At 38.8% G+C, this 24225-nt stretch overlaps 1 protein-coding gene across 7 annotated transcripts in view; it reads left to right on the forward strand.

Annotated features, from left to right (window-relative positions):
* LOC149197137 (Rhodanese/Cell cycle control phosphatase superfamily protein) overlaps window positions 1-24225 on the forward strand; it is a 263884-nt gene that overhangs the window by 24746 nt on the left and 214913 nt on the right. For 5 of the 7 annotated variants that reach the window (XM_089405744.1, XM_089405743.1, XM_089405746.1 and 2 more), the window contains exons 3-5: window positions 9225-10484; window positions 10697-10797; window positions 10931-11045. In XM_089405744.1, the coding sequence (XP_089261870.1) occupies window positions 9225-10484; window positions 10697-10797; window positions 10931-11045 (1476 nt within the window). The remainder of the gene's footprint in view (window positions 1-9224; window positions 10485-10696; window positions 10798-10930; window positions 11046-24225) is intronic. The other 2 variants (XM_089405748.1, XM_089405749.1) reach the window with 2 other exon arrangements.

Genomic DNA, 24225 nt, shown 5'->3' on the forward strand with positions numbered 1-24225 from the left:
ATATAAGAGGAATTTTCCTCATTTGGACTCACTCTTCTCATCACATATCTCTCTCTCTACTACGTAGAAATGAGTCTCTTCTCTACTGCGCAGAAATGGGTCTCTCTCACACATTTGAAGTCGGAAACTGTTGAAATTGAAGCTGCAACTGCAGAAGTAAAGATTGACTTGCGTGGCCTAGAAGATCTCCTCATCTGAACCGCGCTGTAGGTTCATCTGAACCTCCTCTGAAAGCCGCAACTTTTGGTGGTGGAATGAAGTCAATCCGACAAATGGTTTTTGCAGGATATCGACTGCCCTAGTTTGAAGCCGGAAATTGCTGAAACTGAAGCTGCAACTGCAGAAGTAAAGAATGACCTGCGTGGCCTAGAAGATCTCCTCTTTGGAATTGCGCTATAGGTTCATTTGAACCTCCTCTGAAAGCCACAACTTTTGGTGGTGGAATGAAGTCAATCCGACGGACGGTTTGCAAGATATCGACTGCCCTAGTTTGAAGCCAGAAACTGCTGAAACTGAAGCTGCAACTGCAGAAGTAAATATTGACTTGCGTGCCCTAGAAGATCTCCTCATCTGAACTGCACTGTTGATTCATCTGAACCTCCTCTGGAAGCCGCAACTTTTGGTGGTGGAATGAAGTCAATCTGACGGTCGGTTTGTGAGATATCGTCTGCCCTAGTTTGATAATGAAGCTGCTAATGCTGATGCTGCTGATCTAGGGTTTGCTACTGTTGATATGAATAAGATTTATTGTACTATTTCTCTCTGCTGAATTATTGAAGATAAAAGAAGATTTGATCAAAGGGTTTCCCCACACATTGTGGGGTTTGTCCCTGGCTAGCCGCCACATCTTGTGTCTCTTGTCTTGGCTTGTTTTCTGTTGATCGTTTAATGTTCTATCTGCACTTTACTTTATGTACATGTGATTGCTAATCTGTGGAATATAATAAGAAAAAGAAGTAAACTGTTATAAGCATAGAACATACCATAACTTAACATCTTAGGAGTCGGAGATCCAGGAAGTCCTCAACAGACGAAGTAATAGGAACAAGAGGAATTGACTGAATCTCCCACCATCAGTGGTAGAGCTAGTAGGGAAGTGCGCCGGACCTTGAGAGATGTAGAAGAGTTTGTCAGAGCTCCCATGTCAGACAAGAGACAACGCAGGCAACCTGATAGATATCAACCTTGGTAGATTAGGTTGCAGATTCTTCTAGTTTTTAGTAAGCTGCACAAATCAGGTGTGGGTCTATGCCATAGTAGAAGAATATAACTCTATCATGACAAATGATGTTTGGGAGGTAATACCTCATCCAGAAGACAGATCAATTGTAGGTTCCAGATGGATCTAGAAGATCAAGTACACTGCAGATGGCAGTGTGGAGAAGTACAAGTCTAGTTTCGTGGCAAAGGGGTATGCATAGAAGGAAGGAATAAACTATGAGGAGACCTTCGCCCTAGTTGCCAGATCTACCTCTATCAGATCCATCATATCCCTAGTCACACAGATGGGATGGGAAATTCACCAGATGGACGTCAAAACAACATTCTTGAATGGGGTGATAGAAGAAGAGGTGTACATAGAGCAACCTGAAGGCTTTGAAACTCATGAGAAGCACACTCATGTATGCAAATTGAAGAAAGCCCTATATGGGCTCAAGAAGGCACCCGGGCATGGTATGGTCGGATTGACAATTACTTGCAGTAGTTTGGATTCATCAAGGGTGATGCAGATCCCAATCTCTACTATCTGATGGTGGAGAATGAGCCTCTTACTTTGGTTTTATATGTAGATGTTCTGTTTTTGATAGGATCATCAGGGCTCGTAAAACTCTGCAAAAGGAACCTTGCAGCAGAATTTGACATGAAGGATATGGGGTTGATGCACTATTTTCTAGGATTGGAAGTATGGCAGAAGAATGTAGAGATCTTCCTTGGGCAAGGGAGATATGCTACAAAGATTATGAAGAGATTCAGAATGCAAGATTGCAGACCCATGGTAACACCAATGATTACCAATTGGAAAAAGATAGATGCATTAGGGGACAAGGAAGTTGACCCCACCTTGTACAAACAACTAATTGGGTCACTCGTGTATCTGGTCAACACTAGGCCAGAGATTTGCTTCACTGTCAATACCCTTAGTTAGTTCATGGTGGAACTAGAAAGGGTACATTGGGCAGTAGCTAGGTACATTCTCGGGTATGTGCGTGGAACAGTCGGGCTCAGGTTGAAATATACTCGAGGAGATGACGTTAGATTGAGCGGATTCACAAATGCAGATTGGGTAGGTAGTTCAGTGGACAGGAAAAGTACCTCTAGGTACTGCTTCAGCGTTGGATTAGGGATGGTCTCTTGGTGCAGCAGGAAGCAGAAGTCAGTAGCACTGAGCTCAACAAAAGCAGAATATATGGTAGCCAACACGGCTACGTGCGAAGCCATATGGCTTAGGAAACTGCTAGTGAGTTTGTTCAGGAAGAAAATGGGAGCGACCAGTGTTTACTGTGATAATCAAAGTTGTATAAAACTCTCTGAGAATCCAGTATTTCATGATAGGTTGAAGCACATTGATATCATATGTCATTTCATCAGAGATTGTGTTCAACGTGGGGCAGTCCAACTGCAATATGTCCCCATAGGTGATCAAGTAGCAGACATACTCACGAAAGCTCTAGGGAGAGCTAAGTTCATCCAGTTCAGGGAACAAATGGGTATGGTGGAGAACCCGTTTCAGTAGCAGAAACAAATAGATTCTCAATTGCAGCAGCAACAGATGAGAGGGAGTTGCAGTAGTTGACAGCAGTATAGCAGGGTCAGCAACAACACAGATGCAACGCATATCAGAGTTGCACAGTAGTTGATGGGCAGAGTAACCATACATCAACAACGTGACAAGAGGTGGTGTAGGAACAGGGTGTTGCTTCAGTGGGTTGCAGCGCTAGATCACATTTCTCGTTTAGAGGGAGTGTTAGTTTTTGTAGCATCGAATGTGTTCTAGCCACGAAATTTGGTGGAGAGGCTAGAATACATGTATTCTCCAAAACCCATAAATCATTTTTGGAAATTCCACCTAGAGACGACTTCATTAAAATAATTAATCTCTTTTTAATAGTGCCTAAGTCTAAACTTAGGAAAACTGATTAATTAAAGGGTATTAATTAAGTCATGGTGAGAATCTTCCAGAAGAAGGCATGGATCGAGCTCTAGTTTAATTGTAACGACCAAAAGTCGTATGCGCAAAGGAAATATTTAAGATACTTCGAAGACAAAGACATCCATCGTAGGATAGTAATTGTAAATTGTATATTGTATAAAAGAATTGATATAGGACGAGTACAAATGATAATGAAGGCATGTTTATATATCCTATGCAACTGCCCTTCCACAAACGATCATGTCTCAAAGACATGCATTTTCATTACTAACTAACTAACCATTAGTTAATTACTTATTATTTATTATTATATTTATATTTATTATTAATTCTATATGAATTATATTCATAACATTTCCTCTCCCTTCAAGAAGCTTTGTCCTCAAAGCTTACTGAGAACATCTTCTCGTCTCTGAACTTTCATCTTCGTTGATACAAGAAGATATGACACTCTGAGTGATAAAAAAAATTGTTGTACTGATAATAGATCAGACCATCCTAGATTAATCTTCTAGAAAGTCTTTTGATCTTTGGAGATGTGTGGTGAATATTTATCGTATGAATGGATTCTGCAAACATGATTATTCCTAGGAACACAAATTTGTTGTTTATTTTCCGAGTGATACTGGTATGTAGTTTGATTGGAAAGTCTACTCTTGTTATTCAAATGTCGAAACATAACTCCTTTGGTTTGGCTTTCTCTTATCATGTTAGTCGTTGATTCCTGATTTTCTTCAGGCGCTATTGTTGTTGAGTTGGCGACTGAATCATCATTTGGAATGTCTATCGCTTGAACTGAAACATCTGCGTATGTTTTAACTTCTATAGATTCCTCTTCTTTCTCACTTGTGATATAGACTGAATCAATATTTATCCCTTTATATACAACTTGGACTGAAACGGCTGATGACTTCAATACTTCACCTTGAAGTTGTTCTAACTTGTCATTCAATGATTTTTTTGTCATTTTAAAGTTTTTTTATTTGCGTAAGTAGGGTTTGGTTATGATTCCTTAGACGTACAAGTTCATCATTTTCTGAATTGTTGACTTTATTCTAGTAGCCTCATCATCTTTTAAACTTTTGATTTATTCTAATAATGTTTGGTTAAGGCTCTTTAAACGTAAAGTTTCTTCTTCTTGTTCCAATAAACTTTTATTGAGTTCCTTCTTTGTGGCTTTAGCTTTCTTGACTTGTTTGAGTAATTAACAATGTAAACTTTGAAACGAGAACTGATACGATTACCTGTCTCGTTGAGGTAGCAAAAAAGTCGATCGATTTTGAAAAGTGGTGATGCATAATACACTTTTTTTTTAAATTTTTCGGAGGATATTTTTGATACTTTAAATTTTCTTATGTATCAAATATAAATATTTGTTTTTAAATGTTAGTGATTTTCATGCTGATTTTGAAACGTATTGATGCAACATCAACTCCTTTTTTTAGAGGGCTTATTTTTGACACTTTAAATTTTCTAATGTATTAAGTGGATTTTTTTTTTTTTTTTTAAATGTTACATTTTTTGACATCTTTTTTTTTTTTTTTTGGTTATGTCCAATTGTCTTTTAAATCATGATTACTTAACAAATTTTCTATTTGTTTTATTTCTCTTTTTTTTAAATGTTGATTACTTAAAAAAATGCATATAAAAATATATATAAAAAAGGAAAACATAAAAAATGTAAATTTTTATTTATTTATTTATTTTTTATCTCGCAAACGATAAAAAAAATTGGGAAAAAAACAAAATTTAAAAAATCTATAAAATTAAGTATATAAAAATACAAAATATTTAAAAACCATTGACAAAAACAAAATAAAATTAAAAATAAACTAGATTTTAAAAAAACTAAAAAATTAAACTTCTTAAATAATTTATAAACAAAATAAAAAAAACAAAAATTAAAAAAACTACTAAAATAAATTAAAAACACGAAAATAATAAAAAACCTAGAAAAAAAAACAATTTAAATAAAAAAAAAACTAAAAAATTAACAAAAAAAAGTTAAACTTCTTAAATAATTAAAAAACAAATAAAATAAATTAAAAACATTTTAAAAAACACGAAAAAATTATAAAAAACCTAAAAAAAACCAAAAAAACAATTTAAATTAAAAAAATATTCAAACTTAAACACGGGCCCCGGGCGGCTGAGGGCCGATTCTGGCTGAGGGTTGATTCTCAGAATCGGCCCTCAACCACCCAGGCCTTGTGGTGGCGGAGTTGCTGCCGCAACAACTTCGCTGCCCAGGGTCGCGCCCCCACGGGCCCAGGGAAATTGAGGGTCGACTCTCAGTGGGCCCTCAGCCGCCCGGGGCCCATGGTGGCGCAAACCCTAGGCGGCAGAGCTGCTGTCGTAGTAGCTTCGCCGCCCAGGGCCGTGCCCCCGTGGTGGCGCATTTTTTTTTTTTCTTTTTTTGAAATTGGAGTTTTTTTTGAGGGTTTTTATAATTTTTTCTTGTTTTTAAAAATATTTTTAATTTATTTTAGTAGTTTTTTAATTTTTGTGTTTTATTTTATTTTATTTTGTTTATAAATTATTTAAGAAGTTAAATTTTGTTTTGTTTTTTGTTTGTTAATTTTTTTTGTTTTTTTGTTTTGTTTTTGTTTTGTTTAAGTCTAGTATTTTTTTGTTTTTTTAATGGTTTTTAATTTTTTTTTCTTTTTTAACATTTTTATGATTGATTTTTTTTGTTTCTTATTTTATTTTTATGTTTGATTTTATTTTTTTGTCTTTTTTTTTTTAATTTTATGTTTTGTTTTTAATATACATTTTTATTTACGTTTTCTTATATTTTTTAACTTTTTTGTTTTTGTTTTTTTCATTGTTTTAATTTTTAAATTTATGTTTTAATTATTTTTTTGAAATTTTAATGTTTTTTGGAATTATGATAAAATCTTTTACGCCATTATTTCAAAATGTTGAAAATTTACCCTGAAAAAAAACAGACCTTATTTCATCAACACATGTTGAAAATTTACTCTATAAAAAAAAGCATTATTCCAGCATCAACACTTTTTGTTTTTAGGGTACACGTTGAAAATTTACGCTAAAAAAAAAAGTGTTATTCCAACATCAACACTTTTCGTTTTCAGGGTGTTTTTTGCACAAAAAATGGTTTTAACTGCTATTTTTAAAACATGTAGAAAATTTACCCTAGAAAAAAAAGTGTTATTCCAGCATCAACACTTTTTATTTTTAGCACTGTTTTCAATGTTTTTTTGGGGTTTCTTGGCTAGAGTTCCCGTTTTGAGTTTATAGTTTCCGTGTCAAAGTTTACATTGTTAGTTTTTCTTGGTGATCTCTGAGGCGCGAAATTTCTTTGTCTTTACTGCAGATGACTTCTTCAAGCTCTTTTTGCTTCTTTGACATAGTTCTTTTATTATCTTGAAACATTGCTTCTGAAATATCCTTAAAGTCTTCTGATGACGATGTTATTGATTCTGATTTGCTTGTTATGTCTCGAAATGTGACCATCTTCCCCTTATAAGGAAATGCCAAAACTTGTTTCTCTATGTTTAACATGAATGTACCAAAATCCGTAAACGAAGGTTGACCAAGAATGATATCAATCTTTCTATTATCCATAGTTACAATGCGAAATTGAGATATGTACTCATAATGATCTATTGTCACTTGTAAATCACTAATTTTATACTCTTTTTGGCCAAAAATATTTTTCCTTTCACCAATGCTTGGCTCTAGAATTAATAGCTGATTTGCCAAATTAATGTTAATGTAATTTCATCATTGTTTGTGCTGATAACAATATTAATTTCTTTTCCTTGGATACTTTCTCTTAATGTAATTTATCCATGATTCATAAATGAAAGACCATTATAGGTAAATGGTCCTTCTTTCATCATTATCAACTTAGGTTCCATTTTTGCTTGTAGATAATTTTTCGTTAGTGACACTGATATGTTCTTCCTTCTCTTTTCTGACTATGAATTTTTTTTTTTAAACATATATATATATATATATATTTTTTTTTAATCATTTTTTTCTTTATATATATATATTTAAATAATTTGTTTTTTAATAACTATAAAATTATATTGTAACAACCAAAAGTCGTATACGCAGCAGAAATATTTAAAATACTTCGAAGACAAAGACATCCATTATAATATAATAATTGTAAATTGTATATTGTATAAAAGAATTGATATAAGATGAGTAAAAATGATAATGAGTATCTGCTTATATACCCTAGGCATGTGCCCTTCCACAAACGGTCATGTCTCAAAGACATGCCTTTTCATTACTAACTAACCATTAGTTAATTACTTATTATTTATTATTATATTTATATTGATTATTATTTCTATATGAATTATATTCATAACATTAATCTTAGCCATCGATTATGTTCTAATCTTGGTTGTTGATGTCTCAACGAGAGATTATAAGAAGAAACTTGATGGGTCTTGGAGAACATACACCAGTGCAGATACTCAGTTTCCCAGGAAAATCGATTTTCTTAGTGGCTGAAATTCAGCAAGAGAAGATAGAGCCAGAGGGTGAGTTGCAGGTGAGAGAGAGAGGGCATCAACAGTAGTCTAAGAGTGTAGGATAAATTCTGGAAAGGCCAACGTGAGAGAGGACACAGTTCATCAGGGCACTACGCAGAGGATGATGCAGTGAGACTAGCGTAAGGGCAGAGGGTCCGTTTCGGGGTCAGAGAATCGCTGTGGAGAGTGAGAAATTTATTGCTAAATTTCTCTTAGTGTTTCTTTCTCTATTTTTGTTGTTCGATATCTTGTACATGAATTACTGCTGAAGATTAATAAAGAAACCCTCATCTGCTGCACCAGTTTTCCCGCATTGGGTTTTTCCGGGACAATTGTCCAAAAATAACTGTGTTAATGTGCTTATATGTGTGCTAGCATTTCTATAATTTTTCCATGCATTTATTTTTCCACAATATTTAACTTGTGAAGGTTGCAATGTATTTATTTTGATATTTACCGAAAGACACTGCAAATAATCTGTTTAAATTATTTAACAAATAGAAGAGATAATATCAGTTGCTGCAGTAGGATTCCAGGGTTCAGAATTTTCACATATATCTATGCTAAAGTTGGCATTTTGACACTTTGCATGCCTAGAGGTGCTCAAATATCATCCCATCTTTGCTATGTTAGACTCGGGGGATGACTGACATTGTATTGCTACATCTTTTGTTCTAATATCTTTATTTACTATTGGTGTTTTTCCATGTAAAAAGGATCACTGCATTAACTTTGTATTTTTTCATGATTGGGGGCTTGGTTAGATGGCAAAGTGGGGTCATGTCATACTTGCCACCAAGGTTCAAATTACCCCTAGAGACATGTTTTTGCCCCCTTGTGGCCTGTCTTGAGCATGCAAGTGGGCCGTTTCAACCAGTAGGGACTAGGTGCAAGTCCTGGGCGACTTTAGAATAGATATCTCCCACCTATGGCTTCTTAGCTGAAGGGATCTTCTAGAGTGTTCTAAGCCAGTTATAGTTCATTGTAATATTCCCAATGCAAGCACTGGGCGACTGTCATAGAATAGATACCTCCCACCCATGGGTTCTTAGCCGAAGGGATGCTCTAGAGTGTTCTACGGCAGTTATAGTTCATTGTAATATTCCCAGATAAGGGAAGGGCAAGTTTTCCTTGCAGTGATAATAGTAAGCATCTTCTCAAAAGGAACCAAAAATAACTAAAGGGACTTTCTAAGTTTCTAGGTTTCCTTCCACATGGCAATGTCAGTGTTTGAAATCATAATTTTTTGCTGCACTATCTATAATACTTCCCAACTCTTTTCAATTTGGGATGGATTACAAACATCCAGCTCAAAAGTCAGTAACAAGCATCTGGCGGCAAAAGAGAATGAAGATTCTAAACATTAATTTGTTTATGAATGGTTCAATCATCAATTTATTTGGGTATAGAAGATTTTTTCACCTCTATTCAACTTCTTTGGACAGTGATGAATCTTCACCAAATTGGAGGGAGTAATGTTGTAGTTTTGACATTTGAATTATTGTTACCCCTTTTATTGCAACAGATTTGTCACACATTTTTAAAAAATATGATTGCAGTTTTGCTGCTATGGTAGGATAAAAGTTTGTCCCTCATCATTCCAGAAGACCGCTGTGGAAAAAATATTTTCAGAGGAAGAGAGGTTATTTTTTCCTCCTGATCACAAACGAAATCATGGACTTTGCTTCCGAATGCAGGCAGTGAGATCAGACCATCTGAATGCTGTGAGAGATCCTGACCTACATGCAGCAAAATCTGTTGAAATTCAAACTGTATCAGAGAAAACAGTAATTGGAGAGGGTGGCTTTTCACAAGATGTGGCTATTCCTTCGCAGCATTTTGAAAACCAGGTGCATGTTGGAAATCAGTTGACAAAAACTGGATCTTCATTGGAAGATTTGAGAGATCTATATTCTCCAAATGACATGAATTTACATGTGCCTAATGGAGGGTTGATTCCTTTTGCTGAAAGTATGTCATCTGCCAGTGAGACTGCACAGATCCATGGGGTGAGAAACTGGGTATTAGTAAAGGATGTAAATACTTCTGTTGCCGACACATTGTCTGATGGTATGTACAATTATTTATCCATGCCAATTAATGCATCATCTACTGAACACTTGCAGCCTACTACTGAAGCAACATCTATTGTTTCAGATTTATCAATTTCTGTTGGAGATGCTGTTGTAAATATACCATCTGCAGCTAGTGGAGAAGGAATGGAAAGTTTGTCTGACTCTCAAGTTTCCACTGATTCATTGCCTTCTCTTGATTCTACTGTAAATTCAATGTCAGATACAGTATCCCAATCTGAACCTACTTCTGAACCATTTATAGAATCAAAAAATATAGCTAATTTTTCTGTAGAGAGGACAGAAAAATCCCTTGAAGAATTTTTTTCTAGTATCCAAGAGTCCCTCACTTCTTCAGCGAGCAGTGCCAGTAGCACCATGAAGGAGACTTACAATAACATTAATGGATCCATTTTGAAATCCACAAAGAATCTGACAGAGTCATTTGAGAATGCAATTTCTGGCATTCTTTCCAAGGGCAATGACTCTGGAGGATTTACACGCAACAATTCAATTGACTTGATGAGCCCTTTTGAGATGGGAACACCAGCAAACAATGCTATAAAAAAGGTTGTGCTGATCATAGAAGATTCTGCAGGTTCTGTTTTAGCAATAGTAGTGAATTTGGTGACAGATGTTTATAGCTTTACAAAGGCTTTGCTTCCTCCTGAAGTACAATCTGTATTGGATGTTGGTGAAGAGAAAGCGTCAAAAATCATTAAGCCACTCGGGTATGCTGTTCAGCAGGTAACAAAGATGATTGCACACTCGTGCTTTATTTGCAGAATGATTTGCAACAGAAAATTTATTATATGAATGTATATATACAGTTTTCTAAAATTCTTGTGCAAACCACTCTTTGAAAAGGAGCATTACAATATTATTTTACATTTATCTGCTCAACTAGAAGCTGAATGCCATTATCCGGATGCTAACTGGGAGTTGCATATTTTGTACAGGTTAATGTTGTAATTACAGATATAGAAAAAGCTGTAGGTGTGAATCCCGAGAATCCAGTTATTCCAGTTATAGTGTTTGGTGGCAGTACTATCTTTGTAGGGTATGGATATTTATGATTAACAACAAATAAATCACAATTATCTGTCACATATTTCTTGTTAGCCAGTGTTATTTAGGTACTTTAAAATTCATTACGCAGTAAACTAAGATTGATGGAGGTGTATTGCATGCAGGGTTTCTTTTTGGCAGTACAACTATGGAGGATACTCTGGTGATCTAACCGCTAAAATGGCATCAGAACTCCTTAGAAAGGAGGAAAATACTGTGTTAATTGATATCCGGCCTCAGGCAAGCTCACTGTAAATTTCACTTTTCTCTTCTTTACCAGTGGTACTTATTTATGGAATAACATAATAAAATGTGAAGAGATAGGCCAAGCAAGAACCTCTTTTGAAGAATATTCTTCCTTGTAAAGCAAAGAACTGATAAAATCCTTTAACTCTGAAAAGGATGTGACCCTGGATATCTTGTAGCCTCTTATTTGTACTACGTAATTATATTCCATGTCATGTGCCTTAAAAGTATGAGGCTTTTGGAAAAGGAACACGCACATAGTTTCTAACTTTCCAGTGCCATCTTTCCAACAAATTGTCCAAATTTTCACATGGAAAGAGAACTTGTAATCTTGGTTTCTGAATTTTTCAAGTGCTGCTGCCAAAGAAGTGTCCAACTATTACAGCCAGCCTTTCAAGTACTTGTTGCCTCAAAATCTAGCAGGCCTTGTGAGATGCCTTACAAGGCAAGAACTAGACTAAGATACAATGCGGTGGCTGCCACTGTCACCTTAGCACTCCATGGTACTGCTCTTTAGTGGAATTTCACCACACGGGGGCTTCCCATTAAATATGACGTAGAAGGTATTCTAAGTCAATAGGTTCAAGGTGATGTAATAGAAAGGCTTAGTCAAGGTACTTTTTACTTGGATTAGGGCACAATTCTTTATGCTAAGGAACAACGTACCATGAAATAGGCCTTGAAAAGAATACTTGAGACCTAGGGTTTCAAGATATGATTCAATAATAGAGTATCTAGGCATACAAGTATAACAAAAGGTTTAATTTAATGATATAATCTACAATATGGAATGGTAAACCTTCAACAAGCCCTAAGTTGAATCCTTTTTGCAGAACTAGGGTTTTATGAGGCCCTAAATTGCCTAGGGTTGATGACATCAACCCTAGTGAGGCAATTTTCACCAAGGAAAATGCTATATTTTGAGTTGGTAAAGTCAAACAAGGTGAAAAGGTGCCAAACTAGCTTCAATGTTGCACTAATTCAAGCCCTAGCTTAATTCGACGCTTTCCCTAGCCCTAGTAGCTTGCCTTGAAGGGCCGAAAAAGTAGATGAGAGGAAAAAGATAAAAAGGTTTTGAACATTTTGATCACCAAAAGGGATCTTAGTGCCTTTTCCTTACTTGGGTGATGGAGTCTTAGGAACTTAAACCATAGAGATATCAAATTTTTGCATGAGGAAGGGGGGAAACTTTAGTTTTCACTTTCCAACGCTAGCTACCTTTTTACGAGGGGAGAAATTAACTAGAAAAATTCTCACTAGGAGGTTTTCTAGGGAGTTCAAGGACAATAGATTAAACACGCAATAATTTCCAATAAAAAATTGCATTTAAACAAGATAAGGAACAAGTAGAAACCTGTTGTCACTGCTACAACACCCTCCAAAATTTTGGCCTACATCTAAATTTCAGAGCCTACTTTGATCTCTCATGCTGTCGTTTCTAGTAGTATGAGTCATTCCATGCATACCCCCTAAGTTTTCTAGTCCCTTTGAGAGAAAAACTGAAGTGTTGTCTTTTGGCATGGGAAGTGTCGCACATTGCAAAAGTGGAGTTATGGGTCATTTCAAGGGGTAACTTTGGTGTTGATGAGTCCTATTTATCATATAGACATGTATTACACTCATTCCCAAAGTTTCGTTCACTGTCGCACTAGTGTTGTCACTGTCGTTGCAAAGTACATCCTAAGTGTCGCACTTGGAGGGGGTTTTTGTATTGGTGTCGCTTTGAGGGGATCATGTTGTTCTTGTGTATTGAGTGATTAATGTTGTGTCGTCGATTGTTCTGAGTGTGTGATCGTGTTTAAGTCTTATCCTTGTTCACTTTTACCTCACTGATCCCACACATAGTCAAATTCTGGAAAACTTCATGATTGAGCAACTTGACCTCACTCAGCCCCCTGGAGCTGCGCATTGTGTAGTGTCAACCCTCAAGCTCATCTGTTGCCTCCTGGAACTACGCACTGTGCAGTGTCAACCCTCAAGCTCATCCGTTGCCTCCTGGAATTGCGCACTATGTAGTGTCAACCCTCAAGCTCATCTGTTGCCTCCTGGAACTACACAATGTGTAGTTCTTGCCTCCAAGGACTGTTAACCCTCAAGTTCATCCTTTGCCTCCTCGAATTGCAGAATGCGCAGTTCTTGCCTCCAAGGATTGCGCATTGTGCAATATCAGTGCTCAACCCTGGCTCCTTGACCTCCACAACTGCGCAGTTCCTGCCTCCAAGGATTGTGCATTGTGCAATATCAGTGCTCAACCCTGGCTCCTTGACCTCCACAACTGCGCAGTTCACCCTCTAGTCAGCCTCCTTCTGCGTATTGCACAATGGCAAGCCTCAAGATGTCACCCTGCCTCCTTGAGCTGCACAATTGCGCAATCCATAGGCTTCTCTCTCCTTGTACTGCGCAGTGGGCAACTTCAAGCCTCAAGACTGCCTCACCGAGCTTCTAAATTGCACAGTCTCTTTGCCCAAGCCTCCAGAACTGCGCATTGCGCAATCTCAAGACTCAGTCCATTACCTCTGGTCCCTAGAACTGCGCACTGCGCAATCCCCGAGTCTGCCTCTCAGTTCAGCCCCCAGTTCCATCTTAGTCAACATTCTCATGAAGCAATCTAGATGAGGAGATTTTCGGACTGATGTCGTCTTGCCATGAGTGATTTCTAGTTGTAGGTATTATATCTTGTCATGACAAGATGATGATGGAAGATAAGAAGAAGGAGACCATGCTAGAAGACGCCCATGAAGCTGTAAAGGCAAGTTGATCATTGAGGAAGGAGATGAAGAGACACTAAATTGCAACAAAAGTTGGAAGACCAAGATCTGTTAAAATTGGAAACTAGGGAAAAACTTCATGTGGGTCGTCTTATTCATGGCTGATAATATTTTTATTAGATTCCTCTCGTCGAGAGGTGTAGGATTGATATAAAGATCATCCGATTCCGATAAGTATTCATGGAGATATGAATTTATTTTGATTATGGAATTATTATCAAGCCGACCTACAACTCATGTAGGCTCAGAAGCCCAATAGTGGCATCTATTAAAACACCAACGTTGTGTATAAATATAGAAGGACTTTTCCTCATTTGGACTCACTCATCTCATCACATCTTTCTCTCTCTACTGCGCAGAAAAGAGTCTCTTCTCTACTGCGCAGAAAAGGGTCTCTCCCTCACACATGTGAAGCTGAAAGCTGCTGAAACTGAAGCTGCAACTGCAGAAGTAAAGTTTGACCTGTGTGGATTAGAAGATCTCCTTATCTGAACTGCGTTGTACATTCATTTGAACCTCCTCTGAAAGCCGCAACTTTTGGTGGTGGAATCAAGTCAATCTGACGGACGGTTTGCAAGATATCGACTGCCCTAGTTTGAAGGAAGCTGCTGAAACTGAAGCTGCAACTGCAGAAGTGTAGTTTGACCTGCGTGGACTAGAAGATCTCATTTGAACTGCGCTGTAGGTTCGTCTGAACCTCCTCTGAAAGCCGCAACTTTTGGTGGTGGAATCAAGTCGATTCGACGGTTGGTTTGTGAGATATCTTCTGCTCTAGTTTGATGATGAAGCCGCTAATGCTGATGCCGCTGATCTAGGATTTGCTACTGCTGATATAAATCAGATTTATTGTACTATTTCTCTCTGCTAAATTATTGAAGATAAAAGAAGATTTGATGAAAGGGTTTCCCCACACATTGTGGAGTTTGTCCCTGGCTAGCCGCCACATCTTGTGTCTCTTGTCTTGGCTTGTTTTCTGTCGATCGTTTAATGTTCTATATGCACTTTACTTTATGTACATGTGATTGCTAATTTGTGGTATATAATAAGGAAAGAAGTAAACAGTTATAAGCATAGAACATACCATAACTTAACATGGTATCAGAGCTGAGGTGAAGACAAAGCCTGAGCAAGAGCAAGAGCAATCACCGAAGAAAAGATTGGCAAGGCTATCCTAAAAGAACGATGGGGTCCTCAACACTCTTTCCTGCCAAAGACAAGCTCCGTGAGAAAGCTGACTATCACAGATGGAAGATGTCTATCGATCTAACCCTTGAGGATCAAGGAGTGTTGGATCATGTGAGAGGCAATATTGTTGAGCCTCCATCAAATGCACCTCTTGTTTCCAGGAACAAATGGAAGAATGGAGAAGTTAAAGCGAAGAAGATCATCTGGGACTCTATCGACAAGCGCTTGGTGGCCTACATCTCTGAACTAGACACCTCCAAGGAAATCTACAATAGACTGGTGAGTTTATTTAAAGTTAATGATGCAAATCAAGTTTTGTTTCTTAGAAATAAGCTGAGGGAAATCAAGAAGGGTAAAGATGAGAGTATGCAAGCATACTTCTTAAGAATCACCGAGATCAAGAACGATCTCCTATATATTGGGGAGACTATTACTGACAAAGAAATGGCACTCACGACTCTTGGAGGATTACCATTCCAATGGTACGTGTTCAGGACTACTCTTTTGAACAATAATGTAATTCCTGGTTTCGAGGAATTAATGGCTAGATGCATTCAAGAAGAAACAAGGGTAGAAGAGCAAGAAATGCCCTTGCCTAAAGGTCCTCCTGCTGCTTTTTCTTCTCATGCTAAGAAAAGAAATAATTCTGGGTCTAAATCGAAAAGAAAGGCTAGACCTAAGGGTGGAAGAAAATGACGATGTTTCATTTGCAATAAAGCAGGTCACTATGCAAGGGAATGCCCTGATAGAAAGGACTCTCACCGTGACGATGATCAAAATCCCTCTCATGGTAATCGAAGGAATGGAAAATTCAATAGCAAAGGTAAAAGGAATGCTGGAAATCAAGGAAGAGGGCAACCATTCAAGAAGGCTAGAAATTCTAGGTATGAATCTAACACTGTTGACAATAAGCAGGCTGAATATTATCTACCAGTTGCTCTATCTACCTCCGCTCCTTCGGACTCAATGGGAATTTGGCTCATTGATAGTGGTGCCTCAAGGCACTTCACTGGTTACAAAGAAGTACTCCATAATCTGGTAGAGAAAGAAACTAACTTGGAAATTGTCCTTGGAGATGACATGAAATACCCCGTGAAAGGTGTAGGCAATGTTTCTCTCAAATTGAATTAAGGTAATACAATCCACTTACAAGATGTATTATATGTACCTGATCTAAAAAAGAACCTAGTATCCATCTCGACAATGGAAGACAAAGGCTACAAGGTAACCTTCAGCGATGGCAAGGTACGTATATGGAAAAATAATGTTAAATATGCTTTCACTCTTGGGTTTCGAGTTGATTCTTTATATCAGGTCGGTGGAAGTCTGCTAGGTGTCATGTCTTGTGACACAACTCTTCAGTCCGAACTTTGGCATCGGAGGTTTGCCCACCTTCATTACAAAGCTCTACCCGATGTAAGGCAGATGGTAACAGGGATGCCCGAATTCCAAGTAGAGAAAGAAGGTCTATGTTCGGGATGTGCCGAAGGAAAGCTCAAAAGGGGACCATTCCCCTCAAGTCAAAGCAAGACCTCTGATATATTACAACTAGTTCACTCAGACATATCTGATATGATGCCTATGAACTCCTTGGGAGGATATTCATATTATCTTACTTTTACAGATGACTATTCTCGAAAGACTTGGATATACTTCTTGAAAAGGAAGGATGAAGTGTTCTCTTGGTTTTGACACTTCAAAGCCCTGATTGAGAATCAAACCGAAAAGAAGATCAAGATCTTAAGAACTGATAATGGGACTGAATATGAATCTAATGAGTTCCATGATTTTTGTAAAGAGGTTGGCATCAAGAGGGAGACTACTACACCATATACTCCTGAATAGAATGGTGTGGCGGACAGAAAGAACTGCACGCTTATGGAAGCTGTCCGGACCATGCTACATGATTAAAGACTTCCGAAATTTCTATGGGCTGAAGCTGCAAACACCGCCGTATATGTACAAAATCGATGCCCTCATCAAGCATTGGGTTCCAAGACTCTTGAAGAAAAGTTCACTGGTAAGAAACCTGATGTTTCTCATTTTATAATTTTTGGAAGCCCTGTATATTTTCATGTGCCGAAAGAGAAAAGAAATAAATTGGGTGCATCTGGAAAGAAGGGAATTTTCGTGGGCTATGGTGAAAATACTAAAGGCTATCGAATCTATGTAGCCGGTCAAAGGGAAGTCGTGATTAGTCGCGAGTCACCTTTGACGAAGATATGGCTCTCAGCAAGGTGGACAATCTTCCGACTTTGGAGAGCTCTCAAGAAGTCGACACCAGGGAATCGAAAGAAAAGGATGATGAATCAATGCCTGATGTAGAAGAACCCATGGATTCGATTGATCTTCCTCCACATGGCCTTCCTCTTCTAGGAAGAGTCCTTCATGGCTTAGGGGGCTACTTGATGATGTTGAAGGACATGCTGCACCCCGAGGAACCTTTCGTGAAAGTAAGAAACCTAATAGGTATCAGGGATACCTGACCATCATGAGCATGATCATACAAAATGAGCCTTCATCATTCTCAGATGCCATCAAACATCAAGTATGGAAGGATGCTATGACCGAAGAATATGAGTCTATTATGAAGAATGATGTCTGGGAAGTAGTTCCCAGACCCCAGGACAAGACAGTTGTTACTTCCAAATAGTTTTACAAGATAAAGCATGCAGCAGATGGAAGTACGGAAAAGTATAAGGCTCATTTTGTTGCTCGTGGTTTCTCCCAGAAGGAAGGTGTAGACTATGATGAGATATTTGCACTTGTTGCTAGATATACGACCATCCGCTCGATCATAGCCCTTGCTGTTTCACAAGGATGGAACCTACATCAGATGGATGTCAAGACCGCGTTCTTGCACGGCTCGATCAAAGAAGAGGTCTACGTGGAGCAACCCGAAGGATTTGAGATTTATGATTGAAAATCTCATGTATGCAGGTTGAAGAAGGCTCTCTATGGGCTGAAGCAAGCACCCCGAGCATGGTATGTGAGGATCGACAACTACTTGGTGAAGCTGAGATTCACTAGGAGTGAAGTCGATCCTAACCTTTACTTTAAGTTTGAAGATGATAAACCTCTCATATTGGTGTTGTATGTGGATGACCTCTTTCTAACAAGGGCAGACCCTCTCATTCTCAAATGTAAGAGGGAGTTGGCTTTTGAATTTGAAATGAAGGACCTAGGACTGATGCACTATTTCCTAGGACTTGAAGTGTGGCAAAAGCCAGGGGAAACTTTCCTATCTCAAGGAAAATATGTGGTGAAGATATCAGAAAGATTCGGTATGGTGGACTGCAAGCCTGTAACTACCCCGATGGAGCTTGACTTCAAGAAGTTAAGCGGTAGTGCTGCTAGACCTGTTTTACGAAATGCTACCGAGTATCGACAACTCGTCGGAGCATTAATGTTCTTAGTGAACTCCCGTCCAGATATATGCTTCGCAGTCAACACGTTGAGTCAACATATGGTTGAACCCCACCACATACATTGGACTGGTGCCAAGAATCTGTTGAGATATCTTCGTGGCAATATCACCTATGGGTTAAGATACACTGCCGGAGATGTGAGACTATTTAGATACACAAATGCTGATTGGGCAGGCAATGTGGAGGACCGTAAGAGCACTTCCGGGTGTTGTTTCTCCTTGGGCTCTGCTTCGATATCCTGGATGAGCAGGAAGCAGAAGTCGGTGGCCTTGAGCACCACCGAAGCAGAGTATATTGCTGCCGGCATGGCCTCCTGTGAGGCAGTTTGGTTCCAAAAGCTCTTTAGTGAGCTGTTTGGATTTACATTAGATACCACCGTGATCCTTTGTGACAACCAGAGTGGGATTCGTTTGTTAGAGAATCCCGTATTTCATGATCGCTCCAAGCATATCGATATCAGATACCACTATATTCGAGATATGGTGCAGCGAGGAGCTATAAGGCTCCAACATATCGGTACAGATGAACAGGTCGCCGACATTCTGACAAAACCCCTTGGGAAAGTAAAATTTCTGACTTTTCGAGAACAACTTGGAGTTGTTCAAAGACCCTCCGATGAGGGTCATGTATGATGCATTGAGCTCTGGGAGCTCCAGGGGGGTGCGGGGTACTTCTTGGAGCAGCATATGACCACAGGATAATTCACTATCCCCTGATGGTATACATGTACACCCCGTGGTGACATTGTAGTAGGATTGATGTGTTCTCCTATGAAACCTGGATTGATGTGTTCTCCATGGAGATTGTAGCAAGATTGACGTGTTCTCCTGTGAGGCCTGGATTGATGTGTTCTCCATGGCGATTGTAGCAGGATTGATGTGTTCTCCTGTGATGCCTGGATTGGTATGTTCTCCATGGCGGCCTGGATTGATGTGTTCTCCATAGCGATTGTAGCAGGATTGATGTGTTCTCTTGTGAGGACAGGATTGATTAGTTCTCCTATCGAGGCATCCTACCCATGCAGTCTGGGACTCATGGGAAGTACCTCTCATCTGATCAATGAGCAGGGAAATGAAGTTAGGGACCATAGTAGTACCGATGGATGCATCGTTGTATCTACCGTACTCCCTACGCTAGGATGACCTCCATTGATCTGGGATCAATGATACTGGTCTGGGACCAGTGGTAGGAGTTGTACCATACTATGACACTGACTTCGGGTCAGTTGACACTGGTCTGGGACCAATGAGAGTGGTACATACCATGACATTGACTTTGGGTTGGTTGAGATTGGTCTGGGACTAGTGGTACACTCTTTGAGACTGCGATACTGGTCTGGGACCAGTGGTAAGAGTGGTACTTACTATGAAGCTGACTTCGGGTTAGTTGAGACTGGTCTGGGACCAGTGGTACGCATTCTGAGACTGACTTTGAGTCCGTGGAGGATGATACTGGTCTGGGACCAGTGGTACGCACTCTGAGACTGACTTTGAGTCAGTGGAGGATGATACTGGTCTAGGACCAGTGGGGTTGTACTCACTATGACGCTGACTTCGGGTTGGTTGAGATTGGTCTGGTACCAGTAGTACATACTCTGAGACTGACTTTGAGTCAGTATGATACATCCTTGATCATTTCTTCTTCTTCATAATTCGGATAAAATCAGAGCAGAATAGAACAAAGCAGAGCAACACTTAACAGAGCAGAGCCTTACAGAGTAGTACAGGGCAGAACAAGACAAAGCATAACAGACAGATTAGAGCAGAGCAAGGTAAGGGTCAGGCTATACAAGGCAGTGCATTTGATAGATGAATAGTAATGATCGATAGAGAGATTGCAGATGAAGTTCTCCCTAGTTGAGTGGGAGTGTTAAAATTGGCAACTAGGGCAAAACTTCATGTGGGTCATCTTATTCATGGCTGATAATATTTTTATTAGATTCCTCTCGTCAAGAGGTGTAGGATTGATATAAATATCATTCGATTCCGATAAGTATTCATGGAGATATGAATTTATTTTGATTATGGAATTATTATCAAGCAGACCTACAACTCATGTAGGCTCAGAAGCCCAACAGTAGCATCTATTCAAACACCAACGTTGTGTATAAATATAGGACTTTTCCTCATTTGGACTCACTCATCTCATCACATTTCTCTCTCTCTACTGCGCAGAAAAGAGTCTCTTCTCTATTGCGCAGAAAATGGTCTCTCTCTCACACATGTGACGCCGGAAGCTGCTAAAACTGAAGCTGCAACTGCAGAAGTAAAGTTTGACCTGCGTGGACTAGAAGATCTCCTTATCTGAACTGCGCTATAGGTTCATTTGAACCTCCTCTGAAAGCCACAAGTTTTGGTGGTGGAATCAAGTCAATCCGACAGACGGTTTGCAAGATATCGACTACCCTAGTTTGAAGGAAGCTGCTGAAACTGAAGCTGCAACTGCAGAAGTGAAGTTTGACCTGCGTGGAATAGAAGATCTCCTCATCTGAACTGCACTGTAGGTTCATCTGAAACTCCTCTGGAAGCCGCAACTTTTGGTGGTGGAATCAAGCCGATCTGACTATCGGTTTGTGAGATATCGTCTGCCCTAGTTTGATGATGAAGCCGCTAATGCTGACGCTGCTGATCTAGGGTTTTGCTATTGCTAATATAAATCAGATTTATTATACTATTTCTCTCTACTGAATTATTGAAGATAAAAGAAGATTTGATCAAAGGGTTTCCCCACACATTGTGGGGTTTGTCCTTGGCTAGCCGCCACATCTTGTGTCTCTTGTCTTGGCTTGTTTTCTGTCGATCGTTTAATGTTCTATCTGCACTTTATTTTATGTACATGTGATTGCTAATCTGTGGAATCTAATAAGGAAAAGAAGTAAACTGTTATAAGCATAAAACATACCATAACTTAACAAGATCACAGTGGAGACTCCCTATCTTCCAGCCTTATGAAGGAGGAAGAGAAACAACATGTATCATCACTCTAGAAGACAAAGGATAGCAACATGAAGGTTGGCTTGACATTGCCACATCATCATCAAGGCCATGTCATCAGTGTCAAGTTATGTCTTGTCAAGGTGTTAAATGAGTCATCATGTGCCACATCATTTGTGGATGTAATTATGTAATTTTCCAATATTATGAGAAATGTAATGTAAAGTGGAAGTCCAAGAGTCATACTTAGAATGTGAAAAGTCATTTAGAATTCAAAGGGTCACATGGAAATTCAAAAAGTTAGTTGGAAGCTCAAGAGTCATGAGGATAGTCCAAGAGTCACAAGGGAGGTGAAGAGTCACCTCATTTGTTATATATACACCCTCATAGCTCAATCAAAAGATTTCTGTGAAAATTTGGATGCCCAAATTTCTACTGCAGCAATTGATTATGTTTCTTCTATTTGTTAATTACTGAACAAAATTATTTACTATTTCCTACAGTAAACACCGAAACTAATACACTGCAGCCTTCACCATTTAAATAAAATGCGGAAATAAGAAACTGAACAAGAAAGAAATACACAACACATCTACACAGTTATTGTTGGACAAATGTTCTCGGAAAAACCCAGTGTGGGAAAACTGGTGTAGCAGTTGAGGGTTTTATTATTAAGCAGTAGTTTCTGAATGCAATCTCTAGATGCCTTGCTGGCTATCCAGTATAGAGAATATTACTGACAAAAGAATAGTGAGAAATACCTCACACTATCACAGGCGATCCCAACTGATCCAACCACAAAATGGCTTGCCCCTTGTTTTCTCTGCACTGCCTCTGCACAGTCACTGCGTCAACCCATCATCACAACATCTAGGGACAACATCACTCCTTCTGGTGATCGATTTGTTGCCTAGGAACTTCGATTCTAACCACCCGGTCTCACACCCCGGATTCTAGCTTCAAAAATCGATTCCTCCAACAAAATTACGGACCTCCTCAATGCTCTTCGCTGCCTCTGCGTCAGCCTACACTGGCCATCTTAGCCTCTACGCTGCCTCTCTTGGATCTCTCTTTGCCTCCTCTGCTGAGTATTCCCGGATCAGAAGAAATCTCCAACCGGAACTATCCTTGCCCCTCTCTGTAAAAGATCACTTCAAATTCCTTTCTCGGCAACTGTTGTGCTTCAAAAATTCGATCTTCTGATCTCCACTCGTTGTGTTCTCCAAGTGCCCCTCAAGCCTCTTCTTATATCTTTCTGTTGGACAACCAACGACCCATATTAACTTCTAATCAATGGCTTAGATCATTTTGGCTTGATCCTCGTCTTCTTCTAGAAGTTTCACCCACAGTATAGATTAATACCCATTAATTGTTTTAATAAAACTGTCTCCGAGTGGAATTTCCCAAAACGATTTCTAGGTTCTTTGGAATACATGTGTCCAAACCTCCTTGCAAAATTTGAGACTTAGACCACATTCGCTGCTACGAGAAATCAACATGTTCACCTTGGCTCCTACTGCTAGGAATTAGAGAGGAAGTTAGTTCTTTTGGAGAGCAAGTACTATTGGAGCTATTGATGTTCATTATAACTATGTATCATGGAACTTTCACTTAATAATCGAAGCTTGTTGAGCCGACACACTTTCATGTGTATATCATAAATATTGTAAGACTATTCTTTGAATGTTTGCGATGTACGTTGCTGTTTTTCAGTACTAAAGAAATTGGACTATTTCGGTGGCTTTGGTGCTTATCTTATTGAATGTGTGTCGTATATGTTTTAATGATCGAAACTACTAAGTGAACTATTTCGTTGGTTGTTTAACGATTCCTTATATGTATATGCTCGTGTGTCTTTATTAGATTAGTACTATTACTCTTTTCTTGAAGGCTCACTTTTCTCCCATTTCTATGAAAGAACATCGATACATTCTACAGTTGAACATTTCACAAGGCATATTCACTTGTTCCCTCAAAATTACATGTTCATTTATCTCGTGTGCTAACCTTTGCAACCAAGGCAAATCTTTAAGAATCATGGCAGCCGGGTCGTAATTCCGGAAGGGCTCCTTTTCCAAACCGTGCAAAGTCTAATTGGGACTTTTCATCGAGGAGACCCCATTACATGTTGGTGGGTTCCAACACCGTCAACATTCTGGTGCTAGAAGGAGGGCAGCCACCTTTTTATGGTTGATAACTCATCTCATCTTAATCATTCATCTTTTGTGCAAGGCAGTAATATTCTGAGTTCCACCTCGACTTCTATTCCGGAAGTAGGAGGGTCTTCCCAATCTGGTTCAGAGTTAGCATATGAAGTTACTTACTATCAACTCCGAGCAATTCAGCCTATTATCCGTCGGTTTGTGAAGGCTATTGGATTGCTTCCTGTCACACATAGTCTTCCTCATCACCCCAAAAAGAAAAAAACAACTCATATTGGTGTATTAGTTACATTGGTGGAAGATTTGATCTTTGCCACTCTTGAAGAATTAATACAATCTTCAAAAGAAACAACCCAACAAGAAAAAATTCCACCTATTGACGAAGAGCATGAGGAAGATCTTGTTCTTTCCGATGAAGAACAATTGGGAGCTGGTTTTGAGTTTAACAAAGGCTTGAATGATGAAGGAGAAGGCTCATCAAATTCAGAAAAGGAGGAAGAAAAGGAAGATGAAGACATGGATGATGAAGGCTTGGATTGGATGGCCCAAAGGCCACTCGCTCTTCTACATAATCTTCATGGAATGCTAAAACATCTGGAGAAGATGTTATCAAAGTTTGATCCTAACAAGAAGACTAAGGCAGAGGACCATATTGACGATTTCTACGTGCATTTGCGGATGCTAGAGGTACGATATGA

Source organism: Pinus tabuliformis, chromosome 2_2 (assembly GCF_031772625.1).
Source record: "Pinus tabuliformis cultivar Carrire ecotype Pingquan chromosome 2_2, CPIR1, whole genome shotgun sequence".
Taxonomy (NCBI): Eukaryota; Viridiplantae; Streptophyta; class Pinopsida; order Pinales; family Pinaceae; genus Pinus; species Pinus tabuliformis.